Source organism: Aquarana catesbeiana, unplaced genomic scaffold, assembly GCF_042186555.1.
Source record: "Aquarana catesbeiana isolate 2022-GZ unplaced genomic scaffold, ASM4218655v1 unanchor226, whole genome shotgun sequence".
Lineage (NCBI taxonomy): Eukaryota > Metazoa > Chordata > Amphibia > Anura > Ranidae > Aquarana > Aquarana catesbeiana.
In genome coordinates, this window is record NW_027362653.1 from 1423939 (window position 1) to 1436801 (window position 12863).

Sequence of the window (12863 nt, forward strand, 5' to 3'; positions counted from 1 at the left end):
CCCTCTACGTAGTTTAAGATTAAACCTCTTTTCTTCTAATTTTAATGAGTGGCTACGAGTCTTGGTAAACTCTCTTCTGCGAAAAAGTTTTATCCCTATTGAGGGGTCACCAGTCCGGTATTTGTAAATTGAAATCACATCCCCTCTCAAGCGTCTCTTCTCCAGAGAGAATAAGTTCAGTGCTCGCAACCTTTCCTCATAACTAAGATCCTCCAGACCCTTTATTAGCTTTGTTGCCCTTCTTTGTACTCGCTCCATTTCCAGTACATCCTTCCTGAGGACTGGTGCCCAGAACTGGACCGCATACTCTAGGTGCGGCCGGACCAGAGTCTTGTAGAGCGGGAGAATTATCGTTTTATCTCTGGAGTTGATCCCCCTTTTAATGCATGCCAATATTCTGTTTGCTTTGTGAGCAGCAGCTTGGCATTGCCTGCCATTGCTGAGCCTTTCATCTACTAGGACCCCCAGGTCCTTTTCCATCCTAGATTCCCCCAGAGGTTCTCCCCCCAGTGTATAGATTGCATTCATATTTTTGCCACCCAAATGCATTATTTTACATTTTTCTACATTGAACCTCATTTGCCATGTAGTCGCCCACCCCATTAATTTGTTCAGGTCTTTTTGCAAGGTTTCCACGTCCTGCGGAGAAGTTATTGCCCTGCTTAGCTTAGTATCGTCTGCAAATACAGAGATTGAACTGTTTATCCCATCCTCCAGATCGTTTATGAAGAAATTAAATAGGATTGGTCCCAGCACAGAACCTTGGGGAACCCCACTACCCACCCCTGACCATTCTGAGTACTCCCCATTTATCACCACCCTCTGAACTCGCCCTTGTAGCCAGTTTTCAATCCATGTACTCACCCTATGGTCCATGCCAACAGACCTTATTTTGTACAGTAAACGTTTATGGGGAACTGTGTCAAATGCTTTTGCAAAATCCAGATACACCACGTCTACAGGCCTTCCTTTATCTAGATGGCAACTCACCTCCTCATAGAAGGTTAATAGATTGGTTTTGCAAGAACGATTCTTCATGAATCCATGCTGATTACTGCTAATGATATCGTTCGTATTACTAAAATCCTGTATATAGTCCCTTATCATCCCCTCCAAGAGTTTACATACTATCGATGTTAGGCTAACTGGTCTGTAATTCCCAGGGATGTATTTTGGGCCCTTTTTAAATATAGGTGCTACATTGGCTTTTCTCCAATCAGCTGGTACCATTCCAGTCAGTAGACTATCTGTAAAAATTAGGAACAACGGTCTGGCAATCACTTGACTGAGTTCCCTAAGTACCCTCGGATGCAAGCCATCTGGTCCCGGTGATTTATTAATGTTAAGTTTCTCAAGTCTAATTTTAATTCCGCCCTCTGTTAACCATGGAGGTGCTTCCTGTGTTGTGTCATGAGGATAAACACTGCAGTTTTGGTTACTGAAGCCCCCCGATTCACTCGTGAAGACTGAGGAGAAGAATAAATTCAATACCTTCGCCATCTCCCCATCCTTTGTAACCAGATGTCCTTCCTCATTCTTTATGGGGCCAATATGGTCTGTCCTCCCTTTTTTACTGTTTACATACTTAAAGAATTTCTTGGGATTTTTTTTGCTCTCCTCCGCTATGTGTCTTTCATGTTCTATCTTAGCTGTCCTAATTGCACCTTTACATATCCTGTTGCATTCTTTATAAAGTCTGAATGCTGAGGATGATCCCTCAACCTTGTATTTTTTGAAGGCCTTCTCCTTTGCTTTTATATGCATTTTTACATTGGAGTTAAGCCATCCAGGACTTTTGTTCGCTCTTTTAAATTTATTACCCAATGGGATACATTGGCTAATGCCCTTATTTAATATGCTCTTAAAGCAAACCCATCTCTCCTCCGTATTCTTTGTTTCTAATATTTTATCCCAGTTTATGCCTTTTAGCAAGGTTTGTAGTTTAGGGAAGTTGGCTCTTTTGAAATTCAGTGTCTTTGTATTCCCTTTATGTTTCCTATTTGTGTGATTTATACTGAAACTAATTGACCTGTGATCGCTGTTACCTAAATTGCCCCGCATTTCCACATCCGTGATCAGGTCTGTATTGTTGGTAATCAGTAGATCCAGTAATGTTTTATTTCTAGTTGGTGCGTCTACCATCTGACCCATAAAATTGTCCTGCAAGACATTAAGGAACTGGCGAGCCTTAAATGAATGCGTGGTTCCCTCCGCCCAATCTATGTCTGGATAATTAAAATCCCCCATTATGATAACACTTCCCATCCTTGCTGCTACGCCAATTTGTGATAGGAGATCCGTCTCAACTTCCTCCCTCAGGTTTGGGGGCCTATAGCATACTCCCAGTATTATTTTCCCCTTAGCTTTATCCCTTTTAATATTGTTGATAAATATTACTGTTCTATTTTAAGTAATCCAAGCCACATTCTTAATGTCCATTATTTTCTTGGTCACTCCGTGCCCCAATAGTCACAGGCTGACTTAGACATAGGAGGTGCATGTGGAGCTGAAGCAAGGGTTTCCCAACCTCTCCAAGGGATTTTGGGTTCCACCAGCCCCCCTGCCCAAAGTGACTCCTGTCACAAGCAGTTCAATGAATAGACCTCCTAGCAATGTCATTACCAGGCTGCCATTGTAGCAAGCTGTTATTACCAGGCTGCTCTGGTAGCAGAGGATCAGCCAGCTGCCACACAGGGAATCTGAGTGGATCCCAACATTAAAGTAGATCCTTCCAAAATCTGGACTGGCTGAGTGATGTTAGCAGACAGCAAGCCTTAGCCTGCCGTTGGTGTAGATCTAAGTGCACTCCTGTGACGCACAGGAGAACTAGGCCCAAAAGAGCTTTGGCCCTACTTCTCCTTTATTCATACAACATGGGTTACATTCCTTCACGTGATTGGACTCTGGCAAGCTTTTTTAAAAGGTGTTCAGGCGCTTCCTGACACCCTTTTGCCACTAGGATTGATTGCAGGATGGTCCACACCTGGTTGCCACATACTCCTTCCATATAGGGTAAGCGTATCTCCTATGCCCTACTCCATGAGTACCCCACATGGAAATGCCCTTACTTGTAGCTATGGGGGAGACCAGGCGAAATCACAGGTCAGCATTAGTTCTGCCAAAGGTCCGCTTAACCCTCAGCCTTAGAGTGACAATGCGCCCTCTGCACAGGAGAAGTACTTGGTTTTAACACCGATATTCGCATCCGGTTTTAGCTCTATCTCAGATACCCAACATGTGGTCTACCTGGCAAAAGGAAGAGGAATAAAGGTTCTGACACTGTGAAGCTGGATCTTGATCTACAATTCTAACCCTTTTTGCTGTAATGCTGGGTCGGCTTAAAGGTTCTGGTACTGTCAAGCTGTTCTACAATCTAAACCATGTTAAATAGCTGTCTGGGCTGCTAGGTCTGTGAGAGAGGCCTATCTAGGAGTTGGACTGGGTGCTAGGCCTATCCAGGTATTCAAGATCCTAGAGAGAGAAAGCTGCTTGTTTTTGGATCCAAGAAATCTATAAGTGATCCGTATTTGGTATACCACACCCCTAATCCTCTCTCCTACTACCTCTTTCAAGTTCTACATTAAAGCTTTGAAAATATCTAAAGTGACTGGTGCCCAATTTATGTTCTAAACTCCTCTTTCTAGCCATGGACTCAGCCCTGGGGTAAATGTTGGCTTGACCCCTGCCTCTGAAGGTCCCTCCTTGCCCTCAGTAGACCCAGGGGGGCGCTACAAAAGGTTCCTGCAATATTTTGCACGCTTTCAGGTGCAACTTGCATAGACATCTGTCAGGGCTTAATCTGAGCATGCAGCCTGCCTGGCCAGGAAGGGGTGGGGATGAGTATGTGATAGTATTTAGCTGCGATAGAAATAGGTTCAACTCTGCTGAATACCCATTTAGTTTGGCCATTCTCAGAATCTTTGAACAAGTAAAATTCAGTCTGAACCTCATCTGAGACAAAACCTGGAGACCATTCCTTGTGGTCACTGTAGTGGTCCCTTACATTACAAGGACCCCCCTTATATCTGTGATCAGTGGGAGAAGGACATTCCTACATCATCACAAGTGGGAAAACTGCCCCCCTTACAGATCATTAATGTCTATTAGATTGTAATCTCCCAAGAGCAGAGCCCTTCTAACCCCTTTCAATTGAATTGTACCTGTATTCTCTCCCTTTATAATGTAAAGCACTGCACTGTTGGCGCTATATAAATCCTGTATAAAAATTTAAATAATAACGGCAGTTGTTATTGACAGACAGAAATTGTTCATTTAGAGCCCTTTCACACCGAGCCGCCCATAGCGTTGGCGGTAAAACGCCGCTATTTTTAGCGGCATTTTACAATCGGATTTGCCGGCGGTATCCCAGCACTGCCCCATTGATTTCAATGGGGAGAAGCGGTGGAGGAGCGGTAAACACACCGCTCCTTCACCGCTCCAAAGAAGCTGCTGACAGGACTTTTCCCGACGTCCTGCCAGCGCAGCGCTCCGGTGTGAAAGCCCTCGGGCTTTCACACTGGAGACAATGCTGCAGCTGTTTGAGGGCGGATTGCAGGCAATATTTTTAACGCTATAGTGCCTGCAAAACGCCCTCGGTGTGAAAGGGGTCTTACTGAAGGAACCCCTAGAAACCTTTGGAGGTACTCTGGCTGAGAAAGGCTGGACTAGGCACTAATATATTTATATCCCCCTTGATGGGAGTGGAGATGATCCATCTATGAGGATATACAGTATATACACACACTGCACAGGGCCATGTTCACACTATGAGATGTTTCTCTGGGTTGCAGTTCCTCTGAGCTCCATAAGATGGTGATCTCACTTCTACCCAGAAAGGAAGTCTCTATGAATGACAGGAAGTGATGTCAGGTACAGACAGGAAGTTCCAGGTGAGTTAGAAGGAAGTAGAGAGGAGACATTGCTAAAACTGGCAGCAGAGGAGGTAATAAGATCTTATTTTCTATTTACACCCAGTAACCCCCCGTCATGTCCGTCCTCTTCCTCCATAGTCACTGTGATGTCTTTTATCTCCAGCAGATGATGATACACACATATATAGTGTGGAAATATAGATTAACCCCTTCAGGGGCACAACATTCCCCCACTTACAGGGCCGGAACATTCTATTTAATTTGTATATAAATTCTAGTAATATGGTCCTATAAACAAACAGCACTGACAATAAATGGACAGGACAATGACCATCCCGATCATACATGGCCTACAAAGGGCAATTATTACACTACACAGGCAGACAATGGGCAATCATTACAATATGCAGCCAACACAATGATGGAGTGCAGGGGTCAGGAGTATGGAGCATAGAGACCCTTACATTGCTGGTCAGGAGGAAGAAAACATTCCCCAGCCTGCCATGAAGAATATGTTCCATCATTGGTGTCAGAGGGAGGAAAATACTGAAGGTTCCGAGGGAATAAGGATGAGCTCCGGCGTGTTCGCATGCTGCACGTGCCGATCCTGCCAGGAAGTCGGCACGGCGCAGCGCTAATCACAAGCAGTGAGACATTTCCCGATGTGTGGCTGCAGAGCTCGGGAAATGTCTCACTGCCTGTGATTAGCGCTGCGCCGTGCCGACTTCCTGGCGGGATCGGCACGTGCAGCATGCAAACACGCCGGAGCTCATCCTTACGAGGGAAGTAGAGGAGCTGAGGGGCCTCTGAGGAGGTACTGAGGCTGATGTATTCTGAGAGGAAAGTGTAGCTGAAGGACTCTTGATAGGGTTGACAGGCAGCAGGTCCCCAAGGAAAAAGGAGGTTGTAGGGTTTAAGGGGACTCTAAGGTAATGATAGGGATTCTTTGTTTATGATGAATCTCCAAGCTGCACTTACTTTTCAGACCTCTTTACAGAACTCCAGGAAAAAAGGCAATCGTCAAAAGTCCAGCAAGTTCCCCTTCCTGGACATCATGATGACCCTCCATTGACCTTACAACACTGCCTCAGAGCACACAAGTCAAAAAAGTATCGTATTTATCATTCCTTGTCTGCAGATCAACAAACTAATCAAAATCAGTTCAGAAACAAAACAAACCCAACAGAGAAAAGGGAATTTCTGATACGGCAGGCCAAGAGAGTTCTAGGTTCTGTAGCAAACACTAAACAGCCCAGACTAAATGTGTTCCCATGGGGGCAGTAGTTATTAAATGTACAGAAAACCCTCCTATTACCCCCCTCACATCCACATCCTATTATTGTGTGACCAATACCATGCAAATAATTCTTACTTTCAATTAACAAAGTTATCTGTCTACAAGGAGACCTGTTTAGACCAAAATGAAGGCACAAACGAGGATGGAGGAGGACCGGAGTCACATAACTGAGAAAATACTAAACCTCACCCTGGAGATCATCTACCTGCTGACCGGAGAGGTGAGGAGGATTCTTGGAGGTCACATGACATTACAGCCCTGACCCAACAGGTGAGGAGGATTCTGGGATTCTAACATGATATTCCTTTTGGTTCTCCAATACAGATATTTCCTCTTGTGAAGTCAGGTGATCATATGACCATCACAGTGCCTCCATGTGACTTCCTAAAACCTGAGAGATACAACATGGAGAAGATTCTAGAAGTCACCAAGAAGATGATGGAGCTGCTGATAGAAGGTATAAGGTGTGAGAATGCCACTCTCTATTTCTCCATGGAGGAGTGGGAGTATTTAGAAGGACACAAGGATCTCTACAAGGACGTCATGATGGACAATCAGCTGCCCCTCACATCACCGGGTAAGAGGAGACTTTATTGTAAAGGAGAGAGCAGTACGGAGGGTCCACCTAGATCCCCCATCATCTGATAAACACATAGAAACAATGTATTCAGTCAGTGTGTGTGTTTCCTACAGATGGATCCAGTAATGGGAACCCACCAGAGAGATGTCCCCGTCCTCTGTATTCCTGGGATTCCACACAGGAAGATCACACCATCCCTCACCATCATCAGGTAGATGAGGAACAATCACTGATAGTTAAGATTTATACGCAGTATGTTTGTTACAATGAATGTTTTATTTAATATTCAGATTGGAAACTTTGGAGATTATAATATTGTTGTTAAAGAAGAGTATGAAGAGGAGGATGAGGAGTATGGTGTGATGAATAAGCTTTCAGAAGGACAGAAGAATCTCTTCAAGAACATCATGATGAAGCCATCAAGTAACAGAAACCCACCAGAGAGATGTCCCCGTCCTCTGTATTCCTGGAACTCCACACAGGAAGGTCACACCATCCCTCACTGTTACAAGGTCGGTGGGACGGAGCATCTGGAAAATTGACTTGTTGAGATGATGTGTGGGTTTTTAATATGTTTTACAGATAATATTGGATATCCTTCTCTTGGTTTAGGGTGAAGATCTGATAGATATAAAAGTTGAGGATAAACCAGAAAAAGAAGAGATATATGTGAGGGATGATCAGCAGTCTATGGAGAAGGATGGAATAACTGGAACATTTATAGAGGAGGACACTCCTACAGTGAGCAACACAGGTTGGTCATTAACATTAAATACAGTCCTCTGTTTGTACTGGTCCAGGCAGGATAGTCACTGAGTGCAGTCAGATGGGAGACAGTGGTGTTGGACCTTTACAGGTCTTCTCAGTTATGTAAACATTTAGGCTACCACTGATTACTGAATACCAATATTATGAGTCCTGACCCTTACACTCTATAACTCATATTGCACTTTACATTGTCCTGATCCCTGTAGTATATACTCTATGTTGTATATCACATAATTCTGATGCTATATAGTCCAATATGTTTTACTTTACATTGACCTGACTTCTGCTTTCTATCTTTTACCCACTGTTGTATTTAACCACTTGCCACCCAGGCCAATTCTGACATTTCTCTCCTACGTGTAAAAATCATTTTTTTGCTAGAAAATTACATAGAATCCCCAAACATTATATAAGTTTTTTTTTAGCAAAGACCCTAGAGAATACAATGGCGGTTGTTGCAACTTTTTATCTCGCACGGTATTTGCGCAGCAATTTTTCGAACGCATTTTTTTTGGGAAAAAAAACAGTTTTGTGCTTAAAAAAAAAAACAAAACAGTAAAGTTAGCCAATGTTTTTGCATATTGTGAAAGATGAAGTTACACTGAGTAAATAGATACCTAACATGTCACGCTTCAAAATTTCACACGCTCGTGGAATGGCGCCAAAGTTCGATACTTAAAAATCCCCATAGGCGACGCTTGAAATTTTTTTTGCTGGTTACATGTTTTGAGTTACAGAGGAGGTCTAGGGACAAAATGATTTCTCTCGCTCCAACGTTCGCGTCGATACCTCACATGTGTGGTTTGAACACCGTTTTCATATGTGGGCGGGACTTACGTGTTCGTTCACTTCTGCGTGCGAGCACACGGGGACAGGGGCGCGTAACATTTTTTTAATTTTTATTGTTAATTATACTTTCTTTTTTTTAGTTTGACACTTTTTTGAAAAAAAAAAAACATTTTTGATCACTTTTATTCTTATTACAAGGAATGTAAACATCCCTTGTAATAGGAATATGACATGACAGGTCCTCTTTACAGTGACATATGGGGTCAATAAGACCACACATCTCACCTCTAGGCTGGGAAGCCTGAAATTAAAAAAAAAAAAAATGATCACGGCTTCCCAGCCGAGGCAGCGCTGTTTTTTTTAATGGAGAGGCCAGGTGTGACGTCATAACATCGTGCCCGGCCTCCGACGATCATAGAGACTCCGGCGACCATCTGGTCCACCGGAAATCTCTATGATCAACATCCGGAGCCGGCGGATCCATTCTCTGACTCACCGATTGTAGCGTAGAGAAGCACCGGAGGGGGGGGGGGACGTTCCCTCTCGCCTCCCGTAAGAATGATCAAGCGGCGGAACAGCAATATCTGAATGATGTCTGTAGCTACAGGCATCATTCAGATATCCCCACTCAAAGTCCATCACGTCATATGACGGTGGGCGGGCGGCAACCACATAATATGTATTCTCTTTTGTTACACCAATTTGATGCAATAACAGCCTCAATAATGGAGGAGTCAATAGCCCTATGATTGTGGTCTTCATCTTGGTTGTTTTCCACCCATCCTCACTCTCTGACCTCTGGTGGGGCTCAGCCCCGCTGTTATTCATGATTACATCATGGACTAAATAAGGAAGTGCAGGACTTCTTGTGTTGGGAAGATGGCAATGAGTGATAGAGGGGGTGGGGACACTCGTCCTATCATCCCCTCATCACTGTCACTCCTATAAAGGTTCTCGTTGTTTCCTCACTCTCTAAATAAGGTACACGAATAGAGAAATGAACTGGTAGGAGATCAGAGGACCCATTTACTAGTTACCTTGCGGGTGGAATTGTAAGATCCTCAGAGACAAAGCTGCCTGATGTGGGCGGAGTCCTGGTTTAGGGGAACCAATCTGCTCATGTCTAGTAATAATCTTTTTATTTCTATTTTAGTAGATGGACGGGAGATGAGGAAAACCTCAGAGGATCGTCTCACTTTGTCTCCAGATTGTAAAGTGGAAGATGAGGACATCACACAGTATAGTCCAGGAGAAAACCCGACTACCTCAAATGTCCATCCGGTACCACACAGTGTAGATGGACCATCGTATTCCTCTTATCCTGAGGAACCTCAGACTGTGAGGGACGGTGCCGTCCTTCCAACAGATAAGAGGTTTTCCTGCACTGAGTGCGGGAAGTGTTTTCGCTTTGAATCCGGTCTTAATATTCATAAAATATCTCACACAGGTGAGAAGCCACATTCCTGCCCCGAGTGTGGGAAATGTTTTTCAAGGAAATACGATCTTGACAGACACCAGAAATCTCACACAGGGGATAAACCGTATTCTTGTGCTGAGTGCGGGAAATGTTTTGTAACACAAATACAGCTTGTGACACATCAGAGGTCCCACACGGGTGAGAAGCCGTATTCTTGTCCCGAATGTGAAAAATGTTTTTCAAGGTATTCCAGCCTTTACAATCATAAGAAATTGCATACAGGAGAAAAAAAGTATTCCTGTTCCGAGTGCGGGAAATGTTTTGCACGAAAATCAGAGCTTATCACACACCGGAGGTCTCACAGCCGTATTCCTGTCCTGAGTGCGGGAAATGTTTTTCAGAGAAGTCCCATCTTTACAAACATCGGAGAATTCACACAAGGGCGAAGTCACTTTCCTGTTCTGAGTGCTGGAAATAAATTGCACAAAAATCAGTATTTGTCACACATTAGAGGTCTCACACGGGGGAAAAGCCGTATTCCTGTCCTGAGTACATCCCATCTTTCCACATGTCAGAGATTACACGTGGGGGAGAAGTCCCGTTCCTGTCCTGAGTGAGGGAACTGTTACTCCTAATTAATATTCGCTAATGTCTCCCAGCTTCTCCTCCCGGCTAATCAGGAAGCGGCTCCTGAGACCCGATTGTCTGGAAGTCTTATTACAGGTGTCAGGACCCGCCTCCTGTTCGGCCGGGAGGAGAATCAACACTCCAACAGCAGCAGTCCCCTCTTTCTACCCCGGATGCAGCAGAGCATCGCTACCTCGTCCTCCTCCCCGCGCCTCTATCGCAGTAAGACATCAATCGCGTGCGCAGGGTGGTGCTGGCGCTAGTGCGAGAGGATCGCAGCTGGGGAGGAGTGGTTTGTGTAGTGCCAGTAGATCGCCCCATTTTGATCGATCAGGGGGGGGAGGGGGGAAGGTGCGAGTGAGGGGGCCAGGTCTGCCTGATGCGCCCCCCCCCCTCAAAAAAAATTTGACCACCAGCCGCCACTGCTTTACAGGTTACCAGTTTAGAATTAAACAGGAGCTCTGGCAGTAGAATTATTGCTCTCACTCTGACGTTCACGGCGATACCTTACACGTGCGTGTGGGATCTACGTACGCGTTCACATTTGTGCATGAGGGGACGGAGGTGCTTTTCATTTTTTTATTTTATTATTTATTTAATTACATTTTTTTACATATTTTTTTTTTATTCAACTTTTTGCTGTGACAAGGGATGAACAACATCCATTGTGATAGCTCGGGCAGTGACAGGTACTTTTGTATTGATAGGTCAGGGGTCTTTGAAGACCCCTGATTTCTTCTCTGTCCTCCAAAGCATCTGACAAGCTAAGATTGGTTTGATCAGATGCTTGCCTTGCTGGAAACGTTGCAGAAACCAGAAGTGATAAAATCCTCATTGTTTCCGGGATCATTTGTCACAGAGGATGGGGAGAACTAGACTTTCCTTCCTGTCCTCTGTGTGCATCCAGTCCAACAGAGTGTAGCAGTCCCAGACTCCCCAGTGTGATGGGAGATCCCTGGAATAATCTATAATGTCCAGGATAGCAAGTACCCACTTGTATTATATTAAAATGAGGTTGTAGGGACACTTGATAAATTGTATCTGTAGGTTTTTCGAATTTATGATGTTATGTAAGAGTTTGAGGAACTTTTCAGTATGGCAGAATTTCAAGGTACGAGATGGGACAGTTTCATGTCCATACATCAGACCCAGTTTGGGCACTGTGATTCAATCATTCGTGGGTCTGGTCTCCTCTCTGAGAACATTGTAATCTCTGTAATCCATGGATGAACATGACAGACAATTGGAAGAGCGGTTAGAATTTTCCAATAGACAAGTTAAATAAATTTTGACAATAGAAATTGTCATTCTCAGAGGGGAGATCCTACACATGGCCGACTCCCCCCTTAGAGATTATGTAGGAGTCACGTCTCATTTTAAGGATAATAACACATCCATGGCTTCACCATCTAGCTAATCCTCTTCACCATTTAGCTCATCCTCTACATCTTCTCATTCACAGAGCACAAAGCACTTTTTTCGGAGAGGACCACATTAATTTAAGGTGATGGGTTGGTAACACACCTTGAAGACCACAAGCGATGGGTTTCAACTCGTGGGGTGGTTTAGTATGTAGCCCCCTCCTAGAATGGGTTGCTGGAGAGGCTCGGGTAAATCAAGTTCTTTAGCTCCTCTGTAATCATTGGAGGGGTTTGTGATCCCAGCCTCAAAGGCTGCTGCCCCTCTGGACACGTAGCTAAAGTTTGCAGGAGTTCATTGATGTCCCAGCTCAATGGGAACTGGGGGCCTATTTTCTGGAAGCAACTGAAGTCAAATCAAGGGATCCTGAGCTTCGGTTAGTACTCACAATGTCCCAGGGCCACCACACCTTCCTACTTTCACAAGGCACTCTTCAGTGAGCTCTCTCTTCGGTGAAACTACTTAGTTTGTTACAAAGGTAATTAGGAAAAGGCCTTTCAGCTCTGTTATAGCTGGGACCTTGATGAACAGCAGCAGACTCCAGCCAAACTTCCCCAAAGGGGCAACTGTCCCTGAGGCTGGGAACTTCTCCAGTAAGACATGAATTCCAGCAAGACATGAACACAGCAGCTCTAGACCTCAGACTATTTATGTTCCCCCCCTAGCCACCTACTGGGCACACCCCATTAGAGTTTGTCTGCAGTACAATAAATGTTCAAGCTGCCCATTTGACTTCCCCAGTCCTCTATATTATGGGAGCCTCCAGAAGGCAGGGGGAAGCAATCAAACCTGCAGCCTGTAAGATCTAGAACAGCCCAAAGAAAGCAATAGCTGCTCCAGTGATTACAGAGGAGCCAAAAAGAACTACATTTATCTATCATCCTAGGAACCTACCTAAGAGGGTACCACACACACAAATTAGGAACGGGTATAGAACCTTATGTCAAGGAATTGCACCAGGATGTGATGGTGGCTTTTTCTTTGGGGGCTCAGTTCTCCTCCAACAAAAAATGCTGTTTCTAAATCATTAAGGACTTATTTGCATGCTAAAAATAGGCATAAAAATGATATGGATTTGGAAATGGATGGTCCCAA

General features: G+C 44.4%; 1 protein-coding gene across 1 annotated transcript in view; it reads left to right on the forward strand.

Moving 5' to 3' along the window:
• Nucleotides 1–12863, forward strand: part of LOC141121632 (uncharacterized) — a 125427-nt gene that overhangs the window by 92976 nt on the left and 19588 nt on the right. Inside the window, 3 exon segments of the mRNA XM_073611281.1 lie at nucleotides 9817–9920; nucleotides 10005–10096; nucleotides 10234–10292. Coding sequence (XP_073467382.1) covers nucleotides 9817–9920; nucleotides 10005–10096; nucleotides 10234–10292 — 255 coding nt within the window.